This window comes from Maniola jurtina, chromosome 5 (assembly GCF_905333055.1).
Source record: "Maniola jurtina chromosome 5, ilManJurt1.1, whole genome shotgun sequence".
NCBI lineage: Eukaryota > Metazoa > Arthropoda > Insecta > Lepidoptera > Nymphalidae > Maniola > Maniola jurtina.
In genome coordinates, this window is record NC_060033.1 from 7,202,244 (window position 1) to 7,228,925 (window position 26,682).

A 26,682-nucleotide genomic window follows, 5' to 3' on the forward strand; every position below is an offset into this window, starting at 1 on the left:
GTTTTCCGATTAGCATGCCAAGCAATAAAAAAACTAAATTAAAATCGGTTCATTCGTTTAGGCGCTACGATGCCACAGACAGATACACAGATACACACGTCAAACTTATAACACCCCTTTGGGTCGGGGGTTAAAAATTAGTGACAACGAAAGTAAAATTTGACAAAATCTTAAGACTCTGCCCACGATATTGCCACCAGGTAGAGAGTTTACTCAACGGCGATTACTTTGGTTAATAGTTTAATAGCGAAAATTTCAACCAACATACATCTCGAGAAATTTCGTTGGCCGTTGAATCAAGACCCGTTAGTACGAGTTGGTACTTTTAACATTGAACGTAGTGTGAGGCAGTTCTTTACTCTAGAACCCTGAGTGGGCGATGAACACAATAATATGTAGTGTCGATCCCACATAGCGTGGATTAAAGACCAGAAGAAGAAGATTTCAATGGAGAAAACATAAGAATGAAGAACAAAGCTTTCGTAGACAGCGTAGATATAGTCTAGGGAAATTCCGTTAAACGACGGCATGATCCGTCCTTCTTCATGATTAAATCTTTAATCCGCTCTGTTGCGACAAAGATTTAGATAAGGCTATTTTCTGCTCGCTTCATACAGGGGGAATTTAGGTTAAGTCCTTGTAAAATGGTAGATATATTTTAATAATCACTTCCGTATAATAGGTAGTTCGCGACATGGCAATCAGAATATGAGGCGGGGGACAACCCGCACACCAACCGTGTTAACGCGGGGCTGGGTGGGTGTGCGGGGCGTCCCCATCCCGATTGCCATGTCGACCTGTCGCGTTCTATTAGTACATCTACTCGTAGATCGCTAAAATATTTTTTACCAAGTATTATGAAATAGTTTGACTGGTCTTTTTTTGCTTAATTCCTATTGCGATTAAATTTTCTAATGCCTCTTTAATTCATTTCTAAGTACAACCGGGTCCAACGAAATTTCACATTTTACTTGCTTTAAGAAGGTTGTAAGATACTTTTCATCTCGGAAAAATAATAATTCTTACAGAATTAGAAGACCTAAATCCACATGTAGAAATCGTGGCAAAACTTAGGTCAATAAAAATATATGCCGATTAATAAAATACAGACCTTTAATTTTCCAGAAATATGATATTTCAAATATGAAACAAATATGGCCGTATTGGAACCTCATTTCATATGACTGGATCAATATTCACACAATCATTTAGACAGATAGGGTTGAACAGACGATCCGATGGTCTGGACCGATGCCAAGCTCCCCATCAAACCTGACAAACGGCGTGCTATCTAAAATGCCATGTACGTTAGCATTTACTCTAGCGCTGATGCACCTACTAGGTATATGTGCTAATCTACAACGCACGGAAATATAACACACCCTCACGCTAACATCCACGTACCGGAAGTCATTTTTGGAGGGTTATCAAAAGAAAACTCATTTAGGCGCGTTCATTCATCAACCAATCGAAACCTTTCGAAAACAAGTTTTTAGCTCTCCTGTAAAATTATTAATTTTGAATTATTATTTCCGGGATAAAATGCCTATGTCAATTACAAGCTACCTCGGTACTTTTCGTACAAATCGGTTAAGCGCATGGGTTTTTAGGAATCCCGTGGGATTTTTTTGATTTTCCGGGATAAAAAGTAACCTATGTCCGTCCCCGGGATATAAGCTAACCGTGTACCAAATTTCGTCAGAATCGGTTAAACTGTTGGGCCGTGAAAAGATAGCAGACAGACAGACACACTTTCACATTTATAATATTAGTATGGATTAGTATGGATTTAACTGATATTCTGACTGATATTCTGCCTTTTAATCCAAAATCAATAGATTTAGGTACCCGTATAGGTAGTTGATACATAATGAATAAATCATGCTCTGCCGAGGGTGTTAACTATCAACTTCAGCATATTTTTTTCTATACCGGTATGAACTTCATGCCACCATGTCACCATGTTACCGGCCTGGTAACATAATTTAGGTAACCGGTAGGGCATGTTATAAAGAATTTTTTTTATTTAGTTCATGAAATTGTATGAGTAATGAAAATCGCCTCATGTACAAAGTTACGTAACAGCAGCTAAGGTATTTCGCTATTCCAAAATGTTAATTGTACGGATTATATTTACTAGTACTCGTAATTTTCGTAAGCAAATGTAATGTACACAGCAAACCGTTTGTTAGTGTAGGTTTATAGGAAACTTGGCGTGTATCCAGACGATTTGGTCGCCTGTTAATCCTTAATTTGTCCAAATTATCTGAGCAGAAATAGCGCATTATTTCTAGAGATTTTCAACCCCCGACCCAAAAAGAGGGGTGTTATAAGTTTGACGTGTGTATCTGTCTGTGGCATCGTAGCTCCTAAACTTATGAACCGATTTTAATTTAGTTTTATTGTTTGAAAGGTGGCGTGATCAAGAGTGTTCTTAGCTATAATCCAAGAAAATCGGTTCAGCCATTTGAAAGTTATCAGCCCTTTTCTAGTTACTGTAACCTTCACTTGTCGGGGGTGTTACTTATAATTGACACTTAACTTGTTTGTTAATCATTGTATTTGATAGGCACTTAGTTGTATTGTACATTTATAACTAGATGATGCCTGCAACTTCGTATAGGTATAAAATCTCTAGGGAACTTTTCGATTTTTCGAAATAAAAAGTAGCCTATATTCATAATATACGTTATCTCTGCACCCATCAAAATCGTTAATCGGTTGAACGTATGGGCTGTGAAGTGAAAAGCTTACAAACAAGCAGACACACTTTCACATTTATAATTTTAGTATGGATAATCAAGAGAGAAGATTTTTCATACTTATTATCATTAACTGGGATATTTCTTAATTTATGAGAAAAGACAATTTTTTGTCATTGTCTTCATTTTAAAAGTTAGTATGTAGATACATCAAGTTCGAAAGAGAGATTAAATCCTGCAACCAGCAATAGGTATACATGTTCTACATTGAGGGCTTTGCCTGCAATCTGTCTGGGACCAGCCTTTCTTATAATATGGAAGTGTAAAGTAGTAGATACATCTTGTATTGGTCTCGTAGTAGGGTTGCATAGGAAGCTTGGCAACAGTCCAGGCCACGGGATCTTGTGTTCAATCCTATTAGTCCTAATTATCGGCATAAAATGAAACACATTCATTGGTTTTGCATTTTTATATCATATCACATATTAGAAGAAGCAAAAAAATCAAGTAGGCTTTTATTAAAGCTATTAGTCTGCATAATTTAAGTGGATACACGTCTTTTTTTTTTTGAAGTTTTGAACTTGGTTTTCACTATTTTGACGAAGAGAGCAGCAGCGATACGAGAGCGTACTCGGAACTAAATGTTAAACATCTGTCAATATAGTGTCACCACGTATCAATTTACATGTATCAATATCACCACGACCATTTACCAAGTATCAATTTTGATTTTCAGTACACTCAGTGTCTAAAAATAACTGTCATTTTGTATGGCACAGTGTTCCAGCATACCTACTTGTATTATGTCTATTTCAGTGGTAGCGCCGCCGCTTCCGAACTCCATACGTCAAACGCGTGCGCCTAACGCCATACATTTTCATAGTATTGTTCAGTCAGCCCCGGTGCGTTATTTGCGCGCGTCTGATGCTTCGACCACGACGTGGAGCTTCCAACATCAACGGCCACGACCACGACAGAACAGAAGTATACTTCGAGCGGCTTGAGCAGATTGCTTCGCACTGCCTGCGAACTCAGACCGACACAGTTAGTTTTACATAAGAACCCGAAAAAAAAATCCTTTGAGATTTTATTAAAAAAAAACCTCTCTGATTTTTTGAATCAAAACTAAATCTTTTATCTAGTAGACTGATGTACATGGGAATAATAGTCACGTCGTTTGTTAGTCTACATGTGAAGTTTGGCAGTAATCCAAATTCCAAACTATTATGTGGTCTGTTCAATCCTATATTTCAAAACGATTGTGCGAGTATTACATAGATCGAGGTTATTTGAAACCCTATTTATACGGCAATGTTGTTTTATTTCTATTTAAACAGGTAGCTACGTGATTATGTTTCCCTAATAAAATAAATTCCCTAATAAAATGTATAGAGAACCTAATATAGAACAACTTATATAGATAAACCTGTATAAATTCCTGTAAATAAAGTGTCATACTTCGTTGCATCTTTTTTAACCCCCGACCCAAAAAGAGGGGTGTTATAAAGACGTGTGTATCTGTGTATCTGTCTGTGGCATCGTAGCTCCCAAACTAACGAACCGATTTTAATTTAGTTTTTTTGTTTGAAAGGTTGCTTGATCGAGAGTGTGTTTAGCTATAATCCAAGAAAATCGGTTCAGCCGTTTGAAGTTATCAGTCCTTTTAGTTACTGTAACCTTCACTTTTCGGGGGTGTTATTTTTTAAATAACACCCCCGACCAAAGTTTAGTCCCAATTGGCCCGAGTTACAAGCAAATATGTGTCAATTAAAAGTACACACTAGCACTACTCTATCACACATATTTTGTTTCTCAGAAAATAAGGAATGTCTGGTGGCAGTGAGATCTTGGCCCATAATGAGTTACTATGATCTCAAAAGTCCAAAGGTCCCTAATAGCTGACCATGTCAGGGATTTAATACACACACATTCAAGCGATTTAGCGTTCCGGTACGATGCCGCGTAGAAACCGATCAGGGATATGGGTTTAATGAAACTGCTATACCCCTTCCAAGTTAGCCCGCGTCTAACTTAGACTGCATCATCACTTACCAGGTAAGATCGCAGTCAAGGGCTAATTGAATCGGAATAAAAAAACTTAATACAGAAAGTACTCTTATAAAATTCTACTATTTATAACATAATTTTCCAATTATATCATTAAACCATGTAGATAATAATATGCATTAAGCAATTACCTAACATCATAATCCCATATTATTGACTTCAATCAAATTATATTAGGCAAACATATAGAAGCAATATTATAGACGGCAAGCAATTATTTCATTGCATAGCTTGGCTTCAATCCAGATATGTATAGTATACCTATGTCCAATACCTATAAATCTTAATAATTGTGCCTAGCGTTTTTGAAAAGAAGTGAACATGGATATCTATCTGGCTATAACAAGCTAAGCAGCTTAAAGTTCCTCATTTCATCATTCAGAGCAAATGAAGGTTTTTTTTTCTCTCGTCTGGCTTTACAAAGATTAGCCAATGTCAAGTTTGTAGTTATTTGTAACAAGTTAGGGAAACTATACAAGTATGGACCCCATCTGTGCCGGCGCTCGCCGACATACGCACGGTACCCCCTTAGAGCGCTTTCCAGTCAGTTTTAACAAAAAAAAACACTCCAAAAAGGCAGAGCACGCCCGCCAGCTAACACCGACACAGACTAAGTCCGCAAATGAAGGTTTGGTGTTAGTTAAGTTATTCACATAGAAACTTGCTCAATAACTGGAGGTTCCCGTTAAAGCCAACAGCCTCAATAAGCATTGCTACGGCAGAATGGAGGCAAAAGGGCATCCTTCTTTTCAAGCAACGCAGCGGTAGACCTACAGTCTACACCAACCACGCTGCAAATTAGATAGATAGATAGATATAACCCTTTATTGCACACAAAAACACATGTAAAGGAACACAACACAGAAAGAAGAAAACAGAAAAAACAATTGTGTGCAAAGGCGGCCTTATTGCTTGGAGCAATCTCTACCAGGCAACCTTTAATAAATAGAGGCTCTACGTCCTGTAACTCTACCAAGGGTTCAATATGAGCTGAAAGTCACTGCGACTTTGATAATATAAGATTGAAGACACTCTATTGGACAGCAATGAATAAAGTCCCGCCTTAGTTGCCAATTACTAAGGAGATGCCTATACTCAATCAGATAAGATAAAAAAGGTTTTCAAAAAACTATTACAACAAGTGTATATTAAAAATTTAAACACTTCCGACAAGTGAAGATTACATTAATAACTAGAAAAGAGCTGATAACTTTCAAACGGCTGAACCGATTTTCTTGGATTATAGTTAAGAACACCGCACCATCAAGCCACCTCCACCTTTCACCTTCAAACAAAAAAAACTAAATTAAAATCGGTTCATTAGTTTAGGAGCTACGATGCCACAGACAGATACACAGATACACGTCAAAATTTTAACACTCCTCTTTTTAGGTCGGGGGTTAAAAATATAAACTTAACTTTTAAATTTGAGATTCAGTGTTTAGTATAAAATATTCGATGATCTAAAAGGGAAAATAAACTGCTTACATTTTTTCAAACTTAGCTACAATGTTATTAAGAAAGGCAGTTTCCAAAAAATATGTACGTAGTAAAACACCGTTACGACCGATTTAGATTTTAGGTTACCGATAATTTCAGTAGTGAAAGTGAATCTTACAATAAGCCTTTTAGAAATTTTCGTACCCTATTTATACGAAGCTCTTTGCGTTTATAGTATAAACTTTATACCCTTATGATTAATTAATTATTTTTACAAACTTATTATACGTGAAGTTGGCTTGGCATTTTGCTTCAAAAAAATTAAGTAACCGGTAGGTATTATTTTTTTGGCTTCCTTCCTTCCTTTTGGCTTTGCCGCAGTCGGGTAAAAAGTGTAGGTACAATGGTACCCTGGAATTTGAATAACTGATTTGAATTTCGAATCCTTGCACAAACTAAGCGAGTTTATCTTTACAAGCTCTTGTCGCTGCGACAAATTAGTGGAGAGCGAGTTCTCACCATCAGTCTGAATAGTGAGCGACGGACTTAAATTATATATTTCTCTTTTTTATTGAGCGAGAAAATAGTCTATAGTTGGTTGCTTGCACGTTGACAGCGCGGCGGTGGGATTAATGATTAAATTAAAAGTCCCTACACTTGTAATCTGATTTGAATCAGGTAATTCACAACCCTAAACACAAGAGTAGGACCATGAACGAAATTAATTTACCTTGCCGTTCCGAATGATGAAACGTTATCACCAACCATAGAAAGAGCTCATATACGTTTTAATTGAATTATAAATTCTCACACTCTGCCTTCAATTTATAAACCAATACCTCTGGAAGGGTTTGACCAACAATTTACTTTCCTAATTTATGTGGCGATTTAATTTGAAATGTGGGTCGACCTCCACTGCATATACAAGTAGAACGTTTTGAAATGGCATCACCTGGATCAGGGCCCCAGCTGAAAATCAGCGCTATATGTCTTTGTGTTTGTACAAGTAAATTACAGTAATATGCTGAGTTGGAACATTTTTTCGGGGTGTGCCACATATGACACATTGTTCCGGCAATCTGCTGCATAGGCCACTATAATATTATCTTTGTTTCAACCGATAGATATAGCACAGTACACGATCTTGTTCCGACTGGTAATTTCCCACAGCATAAAGGTAAGGAACTTTCAAAGGTTGAGGATTTTTGAAAATCCTAGGGGGTAGAAATTAAGTAAAGGGGATGTTCCTATATTTTCTCATTTTGACTGAAGCGAGAACTTACCGAGCAAAGCCGAAGCAGATCAGCTAGTATAAAACACATATTATTATACTACTAAAATAAATGTGTAGTAGGTATACCTACTAAATATGGTATAGGTACGTATAGTATAGGTAATTATAGTATACGTGAAAACGACGCTAACTGGGGAAAACTTAATGCAACTAACCAGACCTTAAGAAGCGACTGGTGCACAAATGAAGAAGAAGGAACTTGTACAGGTTGCAGATTCAAAATGCAGTCCACAGCAGGCACTGTGCGATGATGATGAAAATTTTTTAATTTGGATTTTATAAATATATAATATTATATTTATAATAGATATATAGAAACTGATTGTTCATCGAAAGCATTTTATGTAAAAACAATGAAAATACAAGATTGTCAAGACAAAAGGAATCGTATTCAAGATATTAGCGGATAAGAAACGGAAAAACTAAGTGGTGCGTACTGGAATGTCAATTACGTAACGGCGCTAACCCTCATGCCGTCTCTCGGTTCGACGGTAAAAAGGTTGAAGAAGAACGAATCTACGATGTTCCATATAATTTCATTGGATCGAAAACACCCTGGAGCACTCTCGCCGAAATAAATATCCCGTAATAAACTTTTGTCATAATAAAAATATAACATGAGTTGTATGACGCGGATAGGTATTTTATGTAACCCGAGCACGTAAGCCTAGAAAGTCCTAATAGCTATAATGGCGGGAACCACTTCCACTGATGAAATTGTCTGCACTGCGAAGCCTAAATCGCCTGTAACACTATTTAGGCTCTAAATGAATACATATTTTTGGTATATGCCCTATTTCAATAAGCAGCGTGGTAGCTAAGTTCTGTGAAATATATTTTGGTTAAATAGCACCAACTTGAAATGAAATGTAATATATGCTTTATTATATACGAAAAATGCTAACAATAAAATTAAAACAAAACTTGTTTTACTTTGAGTTTTTTTATTCTACAAACCCTGTTTAGCTTCTAAATGAATACATATTTTTGTACATGGCACCTTTCAATGAGCAGCGTGGAAGCAAAGTTTTGTGAGAATATATTTTTTGGTTAAAATAATACCTACCTACTTGTTTTAATTTAATTTTAATATTAAGACAAAACCGATTTAGGCTCTTAAAAGCCCTATTTTTATACATGGCCTCTTTAAATAAACAGCGTAGGAAGCTAAGTTTTGTGAAATATTTTCTGGTTAAATAATACCAAGCTATTTTAATTTGGGTTTTATATGACACTTACCTACTTTTATTCGATAACATGGAATGAGTGTCTGTCTAGTGGAAGCTGAGAGGGAAAAATGGCGGCAATTCACAAAAAATTAGGTCATGTACCCCTGTGTCATTGATACTTTTTTAACCCCCGACCCAAAAAGAGGGGTGTTATAAGTTTGACGTGTGTATCTGTGTATCTGTCTGTGGCACAGTAGCGCCTAAACTAATGAACCGATTTTAGTTTAGTTTTTTTTGTTTGAAAGGTGGCTTGATCGAGAGTGTTCTTAGCTATAATCCAAGAAAATCAGTTCAGCCGTTTGAAAGTTATCAGTTCTTTTCTAGTTACTGTAACCTTCACTTGTCGGGGGTGTTATAATTTTTAATTTACACTTGTTTGTTATAGTTAGATTGCAAATTATTTGATACACTAATCGGCATAGTGTTTGCTTATTGCTTACCATCATTCTATTTCTATGCTCAATAATAATAAAGGTTTTTTTAATAAAAATAAGTTTACAGAATAATTTTATTGATTTCACGCGATTTCTGTATTATTAGTGGAGTAAACGAAGCATTTTCGTCGGAAGTCCTCAGAAACAGCTCCGATTTTGAGGATTTTTTTTTTAAATTCTTGTTTTTTATACATTATTTAAAATCAGAAACGTTTTGAAGCGGGGAAATAATTTTTAGTATTTTTTTATCCATATGTGCGATATTTATACACGAAGTCCAGAAAAACGCTACTTTCTCTTTGAGAAGTTGTAGAGGAGGTCAAATGCTACAAATGACCTTTAAACACTTATGGGCGAAAACCGCCCGTTTTTGAGTTATTGATCGTTTTCAGAAAAATACGTATTTGGTTCTTTAAAAAAAAAGTAAGGCATATTGCCGACTTTTTATTTAATTTCTAAGTACTAGACATCTCAATTAATGATTGTGAACACTAAAATAAAAATAATCTATGTAGGTTCCCCGGTTAGGGATCCAAGACTGTACCAGTTTCATAATTTCTATTGGGTTACTTTGCCAAAAATACAATTTTTTTTTTAAGTTACAGAAATTTTTGGCCTGCAAATTATTTGCAAAGCTTTTACACATTCTCAGCTATCTAATGATGTACAAAACTTTAAAATAAGTTGAAAATTAGCTAAAAAAATGATAAAATAATAGCACAAAGGAGAAATTTCTTAACGCTTAAATCTTAAATAAATCGTTCCTATCGATCAATTGAGCTATCCCGTGGCCAATTTTATGATCAGACTTGACCAGATCTCATATTCACAGTAAACTGTTACCTCTTTCTAAGTAGAGACTACCTCTAAACAAAGAAAAAACGATTTGTTTAAAATTTAAGCGTTAAGAAATTTCTTCCCTGTGCTATTATTTTATCGTTTTTTTAGCTAATATTCAACTTATTTTAATGTTTTGTACATCATTAGATAGCTGAGAATCTGTAGAAGCTTTGCAAATAATTTGCAAGCCAAAAATTTCTCTAACTTAAAAAAAAAATAGCATTTTTGGCAAAGTAACCCAATAGAAATTATGAAACTGGTACAGTCTTGGATCCCTAACCGGGGAACCTACAAAGATTATTTTTATTTTAGTATTCACAATTATTAATTGAGATGTCTAGTACTTAGAAATTAAATAAAAAGTCGGAAATATGTCTCACTTTTTTTTTAAAAGAAACAAATACGTATTTTTCTGAAAACGATCAATAACTCAAAAACGGGCGGTTTTTGCCCATAAGTGTTTATAGGTCATTTGTAGCATTTGACCTCCTCTACAACTTCTCAAAGAGAAGGTAGCGTTTTTCTGGACTTCGTGGATAAATATCGCACATATGGATAAAAAAATACTAAAAATTATTTCCCCGCTTCAAAACGTTTCTGATTTTAAATAATGTATAAAAAACAAGAATTTAAAAAAAAAATCATCAAAATCGGAGCTGTTTCTGAGGACTTCCTAAGATTGGCTATTTTACGGCTTTATTTACTCCACTATATGCTGTATCACTTATTATTATAGATTCCGCATTTAAATCTCTAATAAATACATATTAATCCTGCAGAATTGTATTCAGTAATAAAGTAGGTACAAGTGTAAATTAAAAATTTATGACACCCCCGACAAGAGAAGGTTACAGTAACTAGAAAAGAGCTGATAACTTTCAAACGGCTGAATCGATTTTTTTTGGATTATAGTTAAGAACACTCTCGATCAAGCCATCTTTCAAACAAAAAAAAAACTAAATTAAAATCGGTTCATTCGTTTAGGCGCTACGATGCCACAGACAGATACACAGATACACACGTCAAACTTATAACACTTTTTGGGTCGGGGGTTAAAAATAAAGTAACCATTATTTATATGAATACAAAACAAATAAAATAGAAGCATGCTCAACTTCAACGAAGAAAATGCAAGATAAAACGCGGACAAAGGTAGTTGTCAGAAATTTACGTAACGTACTACAACGAACACACCCCAGTAATTGTTCTCCCAAGTCGACACCCACATAATGATGTAGGACACCCAATTATAATGACAAATAACCCCTCGACGTGGATCTACTTGGTATTCTAACCAACCGCCGTTATAGTATGGCACCCGGAACAAGGGAATCTGAAAGTTTGCCTAGTGGAGTATCTATCTTTTATAAAATACGGATATTATTATTCAAGCTCTTTGGGTTACATATTATTATGTATTTTAACATAAAAAATTTGCAATGCAAGTAGGTAATATACTTAATGCTTTCTAATATATGAATAAGAAAATGACCTCTATTTGTCACTTGAAAGTTACGGTTTGCAACTCGTTTGCAAGGACTCTTTAATGTTACTTATTTACTGTTTGCTTGTCTATTACTACCATAGAAAAAACATATTCTATTCAAAAATTCAAAATACTTTTATTCAATTAGACTTTTACAAGTATTTTTGAATCGTCAAAAGCATCTAACACTGGTTCAAAATGCCTTTCCTACCGAGAAGAACCAACAAGAAACTCGGCGGTTGCTCTTTTCAAAGACTTACAATATTAGGTATGCCATGTACACAAGTAATTTACCGATTTTTTTCTATAAGTACTGTTTAGCTACATAAATATTAGTACTACAATTTTTTTGTAGATATAATATTAAAAACACACCTACTTATTGTAACGAATTATTTTTCGAGCTAAGACTTTACAAGAAACTATCAATACGTAATGCATACGCAATAAATAAATACGTAAAAAAAAAACTATTCAAAAGGTTACACATAAAGTAAAAGACCACAAAAAAAAATACACGGCCTAAAGATTGAATATGCCGTAAGTAAATGAAATAAACGTGGTAACCAATTACAGCCACAAACAACTCCTCAGCACAAAACTGTTTGCTTAGTATTATATCCACCGAACATCAGGAAAAGAAACTTTGTATAGTTATTATAACCAAAACAGCTGAGTCATTCCTTACAATTAAGTAAGTATATTTCGTAGAGTCTCTTTCCTAATATAGATTTTCCAGTTCTTACTCCTTCATTAAAAAAAGAAGTATTTTGTTGTTTTTGCTCAGATTTATCAGCCAACTTCCGCAAAGATGATCAAATCGATAGTCAAATAAGTTAGCTAAGTATAAAAGTTAATAAGGATTTTGATGATTGCTGCAATGCCAATCTTCGCAATTCGGGTAGATAACCCATACTCTAACTGTTGATTAACTTGTAAGTACTGTAATTATTTACTTTGACACTAATCTAAAGTTTTTTAGCAATCCAGTTTAAAAATGATGAATGATTAATACAGACTGTCTTCCTAGACAACAGTAGATTAAATTTTCTGAGATACGAAAAAAGGCTTGCAAAGGGCAATGAAAACTAGTAATTACAGAGCTAACTAGAAATAACAATGGTTACATAGCCAACTAGGACACCGGGCATCCAATTACAATGACAAACAACCTCTCACTATAGGAAATTGTTTAGTATTCTACACAACGGCTGTTAGGAAATAAGAAATGTGGGGTGAAGTGATTACGTTCAATTGTGAGGATTCCCTCACGGTGACACTTGTTCATAGAAACATGTTCTATGAAGGCAGTATTAAACACTTTTATATAATCTCTTATATAATCAGGAGAACCAAGGTCACTGACATAGCTCAAACCATTAGCAAGCTGAAGTGGCAGTGGGCAGTCCATGCTTGTCGTAGAGGCGATGGCCGTTGGAGCCGGAAATTCCTTGAGTGGAGACCGCATTTAAGCAAACGTAGTGTGGGACGCCCTCCAGCACGATGGACCGATGATATTAAGCGGCTGGCGGGAAGTGGCTGGATGAGGAAGGCTGAGGACCGGATGTGGTGGCGCTCTTTAGGGAAGGCCTATGTCCAGCAGTGGATGTCCACAGGCTGATGATGATGATGATGATATAATCTACAAAATACATTGAATCCAGGTTTTCTTCCGTTCTTATGGTTTATGTGAACATACACAATAAGACTGAGAACTTGAAACCCGAATTTAATAACAAAACTAGATATGTACTCCGTATTTAGTCCGCGTGATTCAAATGGACCTCGCCCTGCAGTTAGGGATCATAAAGGTGCCCACGCACTTGAACTGCACTGCAGCGGAACTGCGCGTGCAGTTCAAGTGCAGTTCGAGTGCGTGGGCACCTTTATGGTATATTATTATGGGAACGAAATAATGAAATTCGTGTGCGAAGTTCTTAAAGAAAATCATCAATGGGATAGTTAATAATGTCGGTTAAAAATCGTTCGCAAGAACAAAATATACATATTGCCTATTTATAAACTAAAAACATGTAGGTAGGATATACCACTGTAGGAACGAATATGATTTTTTTTTACCTAGCGTATTAGTGTTTTGGCAAAACGTAGAAGCTACCACGTACGAAACCGTTAAAATTATAATTATTATCAGTTCATAAAAACTTAAGAGCAAGAATATCACAAAATATACATAAGGTGACTTAATTAGAACTTCATTATATCAACCGCAAACCTCCGCAAACTAACAAATGAAAACTGGCAAAGCCCAAACATGAATAATAAACATTTTTAGCCCCTGATCCAAAAAGAGGAGTGTTATAAGTTTGACGTGTGTATCTGTGTATCTGTTTGTGGCATCGTAGCTTCTAAACGAATGAACCGATTTTAATTTAGTTTTTTTTTTTTGAAAGGTGGCTTGATCGAGAGTGTTCTTAGCTAATAATCGAAGAAAATTGGTTCAGCCATTTAAAAGTTATCAGCTCTTTTCTAGTTTTCATAAAGAGGTTTTTGTGGCGGGGGCTTTTTATTAAATTTTGAGTTATAATTTGTCTAAAGAACGCTTTGTTTACCTTTTTCTGGTAATAAAAGGAACCTAAAATGAACGTGAAAGCGCCGCGCTTTAAGAAAATAGGGTTATTTTGAATTTTTTGTTAAAAGCTCTTTTCGAATGCAAGAGAAATGTACTCGTGGGGATGCTTGTGGGAAATAGGAAAGAATGTTCCTTTTACAATTTTACTGCGACCTGTGACATTTTCTTTTTTTAGTACCCAGGAGTGTTGCCAAATTAATTTCCCTAGGTCAAGGTCATTTATATTAGTAGTCACTAGTTTATTTTAAGCTTTGGATGATAGTATTTTTTTTAAAGTGATGGGCCATAAATTGTGTTGTCAAGTGATTACCGCCACCGATGAACATTTTATGCATCAGAGTCAACCACCAATTCGTTTCTTTGGGGAAATTGTTTATCCGCCCCTTGAATAGTCATTTATGTATTTTAATTTTGAGGGAACATAGCAAATGGAAGCTGATTCCATAATTTGTAGGTACGTCGTGGAAAAAACCTGCAATAGCGAGGAGAGAAATTCTTACAACCAAAAAAAGCCTTGTTCGTTTATACATTTGTATTATAAAACTAGCTGTGCCCGCGACTTCGTTCGCGTGGAATAGTGACTATTCGGGCAGCGTGATTCTTTAAATTGACATAACTTTTTTATTTATGAACCGATTCACATGAAATAAACACTAAATGTTAAGTGAAGCTTACTACAATATATTAGTGAAAACCGTATCTAAATCGAATAAGCCGTTTCTGATATTAGCGTGAACAAACACACAGACAAACAGACAAACAGACAAAAAAAAATTAATTACAATTTCGGGTTCGGCATCGATATAATAACAACCCCTGCTACTTTTTTTTTATATATTTCCATTGTACAGACACCACTTTTCTACAATTTTATTATATGTATAGAAGATGTATCTTATATTATATTATATTATAAAATGTATCTTATATTATATTATGGACAGCGATACGTTTGGCCCAGCCAGTGAAATGAGTTTCATCGCCGCGTTTGTTCGTTTCACTTTTCGTGTGTAAAAATCCATCTCAAACATCAGTTAGAAACGACGTTTTGTTTCATAGACATAGGCTGCGATTACACCTGCATACTTTACTTACGTAAGTAGCTTACATGATTAACCTAATGTAACCTAACTTTACTAATGTACACACTCTTTTAAGTAGGTACATTTACATTGTTGTAAATCAATTACGTAAGCTACTTACGGCTCGTTCACACATGAGAGTCCGTTTTACTGGTACGTTTTTAACGGATACGTCATAAATTTATGCTCTGTTCACATATAGGCACCGTATAAAGTTCAATGTATCCGTCATTACTGGATGCGATGTGTGAACGGAAAATGTGAGTCAAACAAAACCTGTCGCATCACTCCCCCTCCTACACCCCGCACACACTGCCCGCCACGCATCTATTCGTTAAAATTCTACGTATCCGTATAATATTTCCGTTCTGTCCGTCCAGTATTCGATGACAAAACGGAATCTAATTTTTTACGGAACGATATTTTTTACTGTATACAGAATAATGTGCCATGTGTGAAGTCGTTCATACAACTACATACGCCATCGACGATACAAAAACGTACACGATAAAACGGAACAGTAAAACGGAGACATGTGTGAACCGGCCGTTAACATGAGTAAAACTTACAGGACGTATAATCGCGGCCATATAAATCATAATAAGCCACTAATTTCGCTCTATTAAAAAGCACCTAAACTAAATGTTATATATTTGTTACAGGTGAAAATCCAGCAGCCATGCAGTCTTCATCCCCCAGTTTCATCCAGCTAAACATATACAGCTTGCTCTACACCCTGACTTCTGTCAACCTTATTATACGGTGACAATTACGATAAGTCCTAGATATACATCCTTGTACTTAGAACATAATAATAATATAATCAATAATAAAGTTGATCGCACACTAGACCGAGTCACAGGAGACGCGAAAGCTGAACAAGAATTTAAGCTGCTGATTTAATCAGCATTTCTTTGTCGCGCCCTATACTAGTCGTACTGCTGACATCATTCTCATTTTCAGTACTGAAAATTACCTTGAGTTCGGCATGTGCGACTCTTGTGCCAAGCTCCGTTTGTTGTCTGCGATCAGTTAACGTGAAATAAAATTTGAAAGGTTTGCTCTTTTTTCACCATAACAGTTGTCACCATAATACATATTTATTACCTCTAAAGAAATTAAAAATACTACGTTGTAGCTTGTGACTGACTAAAGCACTGGTTACAGAGAAAAAGATCGCATGTATTTAAATAATTTGCAGTTTTTTTTTTTTTTTTGATTCGGTAGGTGCTGCTTGTTTTGTGAGGAATCTTTAGTTGAACTCCACACTAAATACACACAGTCACATGTTTACACAGATTCTATGTTGCTCAAAAAAAAAGATAGCAATAAGCAGGTTTTGATACGTGTCAATTTAGTTTAGTGAACAATCGAACAAGCATCACTGACTACACACTTTGAGGTAAACAAATTATTAACACTATGTCGCCAGTCTATGAAATAGTTGACGGAAATATTCAATGAGCAGTATCACATTTTGTTCATTGAGCATCTAACACCTTGGTTTAATAAACTTAATACGGATGGCAAGTGTAACAAACCCTTTAACACCTAATGACTCATTAAACAAAATTTATTTCGCTCGAAGCTTTCATGTACCGTTTATTTCACCTGCAATTAATAGACGAGGTATCTACGATGTATTTATGAGGTAAATATCGGATAATGCTTCTTGAATTATCGTTTTAAACAAGGGTAATGACCATAGGATTAGTTTTACTAAAATAGTCTTCATAATTATTGTAAAAAACGTCATACCTTTCAAATTTTATTTCACGTTCCGACATTATATTAGATTGAATAAAATTATGATTTAATAACTTAAAGTTATGCAAAAAGGATGAGGCTACTAAGGCTTGCCGACCGTCTGGTTTTTACGATGAAACGGAAAACTATAATTGGATACTCAGAGGAATACATGGAGATTATGTATCTTGATTCTTCCTCTTTGAATCCAACCCCAATATAATTGGAGACACTGTATAAATAAATTGACCTAGTTATGAGAATTACTTGAATTGAAAACCGGAAGGTGGGAAAGCTGGGTTTCACCACACGATTGGCAATAGAGCAGAAAACAATGTCTATTACAGAATTAATATGTAATGATTATTATTAGCTGCAGTATCTTTCTTTGCGCATATCGAATGAATAACATATTATTGGTCTTACTAAGTTTAAGTGAAATTCAAAATCAAATACTTACATAACTATATTTTACTAAACTTTCAATTTCATTTAGCAACATTGCCCGTTGTAGTGTGCTACGTAGCCTCAAACTTTAGTTAAGGATCTCAATGTGAATATTATTATCTTTAGTAAATATAAGTATCTATACAAATCACCGCAAGGCGTAAGTTTTCATCAATGTTATAATTTAAGTAAATATACCGTCTCCATTACTTAAAGTTCGTATAGTTTATTTAGTTATAAGATATTTTCAACTTTACACGTCAATACTAATCAAGAATCCTTATTAACATTGAAGTTTGCTAGGCCCACATATCTATATCATTCACTCTTTGTCATGCACAAAGTGGTCTTTCTTGTATTATACGTTTTGTTTTTGCAAAAGTTAACAAAACCCAACTCTTAGGTCCACTTAATACAAGGACACTAATACAGATTTAATATGGACTTAGTTGTTTTTAATGCTATAATGCACTTTATGGTAATTCCATTATTCTCTTGACAAAAAGTGACAGCATTACAAAATTTTACAAATGTGTTTTAACTAACTGTGCTTGCGCAAGTGGGCCTTAGTGTTTATGTACATATACATAATATATTATTATATGCTCTTGATATCGACGTTAGTAATTAATTATTTATTCAATATTTTTAACTACCCTTTTGCTCATGCCTGATATTTAGTTGTTTTATAAGCTTATTCAGATTTATCCAAAAATAATAATTTGACGAACGTCCAATCCTCGAATAGAATAGAAAGATTTTTTATTCAAAGAAACTTTTATATTATGTGCTTTTGAAATTAAGATACACCTACCAAAAATTCAAAACAATACAACTCATTAACACAGAGATTAGAAATCTGCCGAACGCGTTTATATGGATGTCTTACTTTTTTCTACCACTTACTCCTTCTAATGTTAAAAATATCGCTGTTGACGAAACCTTTCAATGACTGTCTATCAAACCTTCAATTTGTGTAGGTGAATACGAATACCTATTTCTTTTCGAAGAGAGTGTCAATTCGATTTATATATAGCAGTTGATAATAATCGTTTTTCCATACATTTTCCTTTTCCGTAAATAATAAATGTTGTGTCATACCTGTTTACCACGGTTGACAGGCTAAAATATCATGAATTCCATAGTAGGTATTCAAGAGTCGAGACACACTTTTGAGACTTTATTGTTGCTATTTGTGATAGGTATTTTTATTGTACCTATTTTTGGCGATCATTATTATTTAAGTAAATACCTATAAACCAACAAATTGGCACAAAAACGCGTCTTTATAGTCTAGATAGTGTAATTTCATTCAACTTTCGATTTTGACAAAATTAATTAGCATCCGGGGGATAGAAATAAGCTATTTTGCCTCGCAAAATCAAAAAGTTTCAACAGAATTCTTAAGAATTCTAAATCTACCTGAAGTCGCGGGCATCATAATACAGAGATAGCATCCATCCTACGAACATAGGATACTTTATATCCCGGAAGAGCTCCCACGGTATTTTTAAAAAATCTTAATCCCGCGTGGATTAAGATTTTTTAAAAATAACGAGGTATAATACATATAGTTATGAATAAAACCTCTCAGATTGCTGAAAAAATCTTTTATTGTTTAGTCACAGTAATGAATAATGATAAGAATTACTGGTGTCATCCAAACTTTATTGCTAATATTGGAACCGAGTTTACTCTAGTAAAGAGATGATATTCTAATATCATCTCTCTTGATATAACTACATCTAGCCTAGAGTCTAGACACAGAACCAATAAGCGTCAATAACGGTTACAGTGGCTTTCGTAAATCGCTAGACAGATAGATGGTCGAAAGGCCGGCCGACCAATTTGCTTTCGATTTTGTATTGGTACAACGTAACCTGCATAATTCGTTTACGGGTATGCCAGACATCTGTTCCCAGGAACAAAGCTTTGGGTTCAAATTTATCCTGATGGAATAATTTTCAAAGGTGTTCGTGTTTTGTGATATCAAAATTGTTTAATTTTTAGACAGCCGTTGAAGGGTTATATTTTTTTGCAATTATTCTGAAAATGTTGATAATTTTCCGTTTCCGATGCAACTCCAAAACTCCTATCCCTACCCCAATATATTACGTACGTAACTGCTTAAATAAAGATTCATATTTTAAAGTTTATGTTATAGCTGGTCGCCCATAACAATTATTGCCTGATTGAAAAACAGTTTCAACTGAGCGTCTATTTTCAGCAGTTTTAAAGCTTCCATCGAGATTCTTGAGAACGGTTCAGATATCCCAACGGAAGCATTTGAGCCATAGCTTCAGAATTATTAACTACTTAAGCTTCTTATTTCGACGCTATATAGCTGCAGCAGGCGATTTAGCAGATGTGCGCACAGAATATAAATGCTCAAGTTTTTGACCATTTAGCTTATTTTAATTTTTTATACCTGTTATGTGCTTATAATCCATCGCCAAAACGCCATTAAACCACGATTAGCCTAAAGCATAAAGACAATCTTCAGAAATGTCAAGAGTGCTTTGTCAAAAGCCAAACCTTTTTGAGTCCGATCTAGAAATGCTCCTAATTTTATCAATTCGGCTTATAGTTCTGATTTTAATTTGTTAAGAATTTGAATAAAATTACTGTTTAATAAACAGTAACTATAGCTATAATAATATTATACTTAATTAATTCCTTAGTGTGAAAACTAATGCTTATTTCACGGAATCACATGGTAAATTTAGTATACCTAGTACCTATAGAAAGTCCACTTTTATGTCCACAATAATATGAAAAGAAAACTAAATAAAAGAATTTTCAATTTACGTTGAAAATTTTGCCACACTCCACATAAACACAATACACAGCACTCTTGGGATATTACATTCGTAAGAGAACTTATTTTATTATTTCGTAAGAAAGCGAAAATTGTCGCCGCGAAGGGTACTTTACTTTTTATTTTTGAAACCGCAATACAATTATCGTTCAAAGTGAGCCGTTAACAGAGCAAACTTTAATAAAATATTATAATGTAGAAAACGGGTATGTAATAGCACGATTAATTGATGATTTGGGTTTGTCGATATTTCGCCTCAGTCACGACGCGGGACTGCAATATATTAATAATAAATAAATAAATAAAATAAAAATATTTTATTTCAGACATTAATAATTGTGTCCATAGTTTTATACAAATTATAAATATAATATTATCAAACAACATATATCAAAACAAGGAATTTATTCTCAAAAGAACATACTGTTCACTTAAATCATTAAATTGATCGTGGTATGTACCTGTTATCGACATTATAATATTAATAAGCCTAAAATCATTAGTATAAAAATAATATAGGTAAAAATTCTTTCGGTCAAACGTTCACAATGTTATCTTTTTGATTAATCGAGTTACAACTCGGCTTAAAAAGCTCGGCCTAAAGGGCTATTGAAAGCAGAGAAAATTTACAGACCTTACTTGAAGTGAACTTATAGGTCACGATTATTGTTAGGGGCATAAAATAAAGAAGAATAAGAAGATTAATAGAAGAATACAGAAAGCGTGACGGAAACTTGTACAACGTAGCTTCTAGAAATAACAGATAAAATATATAACCAAGTAGATAAAGAACTCTACAAAAACGTTCACGTGCTCCAGTTCAACGTGCTTTGTTCAGTTCCTTCTATTATAAATCGTGCACCCGTACGCGCGCGTCCTATGTAACGTCCTGCCATCGCAGTTTCCGTTACGCCTTTGCACTTTGTTTGCGTTATACACTTAAAGAGAAACGGGATTTACCTATATAGACTTATATACTTACCTATTATTTTGTTAATTAATTACATCTTGCACGTGAATTAAGATTTAGGCGCTATTTATCCGTTACTTCACTTGCCTACTTCGTATTACCTCTTGTACCAGTTTTGTAATAATATCTAGTAGATAACTAAGCATATAAGTATTCTTTTAAATAGGTATTACCTAAGTGTTATCACTCTTAAACATTGTAAATAATCATAGCTGTCGTTATATATTACATGTGATATAAATAAAGCTCATGGATTGTTAATATTTGTAAATATTGTCTAGTGTAAGGACATACTACATAATAATATTAAATTAACTAATTGTTCATTTTAAATGACGTTTTATTTACCTTATATATTCTACAATATCTATTTATGTAAATGCTTGTTAAAACTTGAAAGTTTTCAAATTGTGTTTCAAAATGTGCAAATAAATCTGCGAGCCTTGTGGATTGAGGGTGGCTCAATAAAATTCTAAATATTTTTATTCAATTAAAATACATACATACTTTTGAGTCATCAAGTGTATCTACCACTGGTTCAGAATGCATTTCCTACCGAGAAGAACCAGCAAGAAACTCGGCGGTTGCGGTAGTGATATTGAATTCATTTTTCATTATGTTCAGTCTTTATTTCCTTTACGGACCCTTGCAGGAAAAAAAGCAAAACTAAGGCCTTGCGGTTCGTGATACCGTCCTGAGGCTCCAACGGGTTTAATGCACCGCTGCTAAAAGGTCCTCAAACTTTGTACGTCCAAAGGCCTTTACATGTCTTAAGATAGCCCTGGTCCCACTTTTGGGCCACACTGTCGGTATACAGAAAAAAATAAATTGATGTAATAGATAGAAAAGTAGCAAAAACTCAATAACTTTATATACACAGCGGTATAACGCGTGATTAAGTACTGATCAAGTGATCAATTTGTCTAACAAAATCGGCAGTAAGGCTGGTCCGTTGATCAACGATAGCATGGCATACAATCCGAGTTTTGAAAGAAGCCCCTACTCAGTTTTTATCCCCTTCGTATAAAACTAAAATAACTAAGCCACTTACCCTGAGCCGGACCCTGGCAGCATTCCCCGAATCGCTTACAATTTGATATAATCCGACGATAACCATACCTCCTACCTACATACTTCATGCCCTTGAGGCAAAGTTACAATGTGGCCACGAAACAAACGGTAAGATAAGAACAGATACAGTAAAACAACATTAGGTCGGGCTTTTGTGGTTAAAGTTTTGTTAGTTTAACGATTAGAGAGGTGGTCTAATAAATCGTTGATCTTTTCATTTTATAGCTTAACTATTTTACTACATTACACAGATGATTACTAGAAAGGTAAAGAGTCATGATTTATTTGCATGAAAAATGAATAAAGTCTCAAAACGTACATTAGGGCCACTGCTTTATAGGATTTTACCTTTTGGATACCTTTTGGGTTTACGGCAAAGGGTAAAACGGAGTCCCAACTGACTGTGTGTCTGGCTGTCTGTCCGTGTGTTCATGTACGAGCTAGAGACCCGTAACACGCAGATTACGTACACTCGTGTTCCCGTAGCTCAATAGTTATAAACGAGAATAATCATAACTATACAAACATCACAGCTACTCGTAGTAGCGACGAATTAAAAAACCAGCCCTGCAATTATCTACAGACCGTGTTACTGTGAACCAAGGGTAAGATATCCTATCTTAATCTGACATAGGATTGGCAGTTTCACTCATCCTGATTCCACAAAGTACATGAAGAGGTTTTTATCGCTGGTTTAGATGCCTAAGCTTAAGACAGGTAGGGTAAGCTCAGACTACGTCAGGTCAGTATAACTGAAAGGGTCCCAAGGGTTACCCCATTATTGCACATTATATTTAACGATTATTCCAATGAGACTAAAATTCACTTTCGGAAGATTCTATACGCATTAAAGACATGAATTTTTTTGAGTAGCGAGCCAGCAAATTCGCTTGGGATGACACGCCCTGGCTTCTTACCAAAAAGCCGTACCGCCTAGTAATCTAGCGTACCAGTACGTTGTTGTATAGCAACCGACAAGTGGATAGGTTTAATAAAAGTGCCATATTATCCCTTTTAGGTTAGCCCGCTACCATCTAACACTGCATCATCACTTGCTAGGTAAAATTGAAGGCTAATTTTTAACTGAATAAAAAAATGTTATATCCTGCCATGCAGTTAACCGGCTTCAGAATTCTTAAAATAATCTGGGACTTAGAAGACACTGGAATATAAAATAGGTTTTAGTTCCTCTAAATATCCTCGGAAACACAAGAAATAGCGCAAAAAGTGTCAGCACTTTCATATATTAGAATTCTACTCTGCGCTAACGTAGCAAATGTTCTTATCTTTTATACGAACACGTTAAACTCTAAATCCCAGTTTTTGTTGGGATAGAATAATACTCTAGTGTAGATTTAGCATTTAAATCCCACATTTTCCAGTGGAGATAAAGCGATTTATATCGGAAAATCTCTTTTTTTTCAGTACGGTATGTTTTTAACCCCCGACCCAAAAAGAGGGGTGTTATAAGTTTGACGTGTGTATCTGTGTATCTGTGTATCTGTCTGTGACATCGTAGCGCCTAAACGAATGAACCGTTTTAATTTAGTTTTTTTTTGTTTGAAAGGTGGCTTGATCGAGAGTGTTCTTAGCTATAATCCAAAAAAATTGGTTCAGCTATTTAAAAGTTATCAGCTCTTTTCTAGTTTTCTTGTAGAAAAGAAGGTTAACTAACCGTTAGGTTCATAATATTATGTCAATTGACAAATGTCAAGCTGTCGAGATGGACGTTGCCTAGATACATAATTATTTATTTGAAAATGATGTTTTGGAAAACTCAGATCATCTCAGATACTTTGGATAGCTATAATCCTAGAAAATCAGTTCAGCCGCAAGTTCAGCCGTTTGAAAGTTATCAGCTCTTTTCTAGTTACGGTAACCTTCACTTGTCGGGGGTGTTATAAATTTTTAATTTACACTTGTGGTTACAAAGTTAAATAACAATGACTAATATTATGTTCTTCATTTACATAAGAATGTCTTAGTAGTTTGTACCTAATCATAACGGTGCTTAATGTAAAGGTAAGCTTAAGCTAATTATAAAAAGTGTGTCCGTCTGTCTGTTTCACGGCCCACACGCTTAACCGATTTTGATGAAATTTGGTACAGAGATGGCTTGTATACGGTTACATGGGGTATTTATTTGGTACCTACAGAGATTAGCTTGCATTTCCGAGACGGACATAGGCTACTTTTTATCCCGAAAAATTCATCATCAGACATCATCTAGTTTAATTATTATCATAGTATTTAAAATGCCACAGTGCTCTTACTAAAACAGCAAGAAACTGTCTCATCCTATGAAAACTCCATTTGTAACGGGTTCAAGGCCAACCCGAGTTGTTTCCTTCGTTAGAAACGAAAATTAAGGTTTCGAATTAACACTTTAAAATATACTTAATTAACTTTGATAGCTGTTTCGAGAGACCCTCAGCAAAGATCCCCCGTTGAAACGACAAAAGTAAAAAGATACTGTAATAAAGTAAAGTGCTTAGAGTGCGTCAAGTGATCGTCTAGATTTGAAAATCCTTTTATTTACAGACCTACTATTTACAAAGACAATTCGGCACAAAGAATTTACTTACTTCTCAACTGAAATAGGTAGGTAAGGATCCTTTTTGTTACCTAACAAAAAGGATACCTACCTACCTAGGTTTTGATAGAACATTGTGTTGATTTGGTAGTACACAAAATGAAACTACGACAGATTTTGCCAGGTCTGAAAATAATGTTTTAATTACGTATTTTTTACGTTCCACGCGGAAAACAATAGCAAGGCAAGATGATTAGACGATTCCCCATCGATAACCACATTTCGATCTCATATTTCAGTTTAGTTTTGAGATTTTTTTACAGTTAATTAGTACCGACATTTTTTACCTAGTTTGAATTTCAGGGGATTACGATAAAAATGTATTTCTTATTTTACCTACTTTTGAATTATTCTTAGTCATGCTGAAGTGCCTATCAAACCGTTTCTACGACAGATTAGATCAGAAACTATGTTTGTATTGTATAAGGCCTTATCTGAAGTCTACACTACACTGGACCCTGAAGCAATTAGGAAAGGTTGTATAAAATCTAAATTGAGCAAACTGACTTCGGGGATTTCCAGTAAGGTTTAAGAAGCCCGTTGAGAATTCTCAGGAAACACTATATTAAATTTTGTACATAGGTAAATTATTTTTAGAATTAGTTGCTACTCAGTCTAGAGCTGTATTGAATGGATGTTAAATAGTTATTGATGGCTATGTCTTGCATCCAGCTAATCAATTCAAATATTTAAAAAATTCTACTATTCACTTAACTGCCTTCATTCGCAACTTACTTTACCGGTCGAAATCCACTATCTTATAATAGGGTCCCATTGGTATCCTCGATTACGGAGCCCTAAAAATAGAGAATATTCATTCATTGACACAGAAAAAGACAGAAGTGATTCCAAACAACGACAATCATTAACCTTAATTCAGCCATTTATTTCATACCCAAAACCTGGAACTCAAAAGGTAAAATCTTTTCCGAAAAAAATGTCCAAGGTAAGCTTCAAATGATATCCCTCGAAATGAATCTTTTTATAAACTGGTGCAACTCATAAGCGGTAGCTGGAACGTCTCTAAATTGTTTGAAACAAGGTCGCAGACTGCGACTGTCTACATAAAATCTTAACTTCAGCAAACTGGAGCAAGCCAGCTAGTATTTCCTATCAAAATTAATAGGTACTATCAAATGGCGGTATAATGATTATTATTATTAAATAACAAGACGCTGACAACTGGCACAAAAAGCAACGACACCGGTGCAGTCAGCTTATATCCTATATTCGATTTACAATATTATGGCATGAGTAGGTAATTGCAATCCTGCGCATTGCTGGAGCGAGCTGCAAGTCAAATCCACGCTCTATTACATTTACATAGTCTTCGATTCCATAATATTATACTTTTTTAGGAGCATATTTCTAAAAGATTTTTTGAACATATGTTAATGCAAGTCTAAAATTGATCGCGGAGTTTCGTTATCAAATATTAATATCTACTCATTCCCACAAACGACTTTTAGACCTTCCTGAGGCGTTCCTGACACCTTCCTACCATAGGATAGGATGATAAAAACGCTACCCGCTTATACCATAAAAGATCACAAAGATAGAATGATAGCGACGTCCCCAAGAGGCAGCGGTAGCTTACCTGCGAACCCGTCCGACCCCGGTGACATTTGCCTGCGAAATAGAATTAACTGCCCTTTGAAGTTGCCAGACCCCGTTTTTCCATTGCCTCATAAACAACAACCGAAATAATTAAAACAACAATTAAATGTGTCATCCCTGTTGGGCCGCATTTGGGTTTTTGTGGTTATTCATTTGGGCTCATACATTTGAATTGGGGTCATATTTAAATATGGCATCGTATACCTATCTCATAAACTATTATAGGTACAGTTTGTACTATTTATAGAAGTAGAGA

The 26,682-nt window shown here is 34.8% G+C and overlaps 1 protein-coding gene across 1 annotated transcript in view; it reads left to right on the top strand.

The window, feature by feature from the left end:
• Positions 1-16,383, top strand: part of LOC123865280 (hemicentin-2-like) — a 161,869-nt gene extending 145,486 nt beyond the window's left edge. Inside the window, exon 8 of the mRNA XM_045906231.1 lies at positions 15,827-16,383. Within this exon, the coding sequence (XP_045762187.1) occupies positions 15,827-15,930 (104 nt within the window). The 3' untranslated portion in view covers positions 15,931-16,383. The remainder of the gene's footprint in view (positions 1-15,826) is intronic.
• Positions 16,384-26,682: the final 10,299 nt, after the last annotated feature.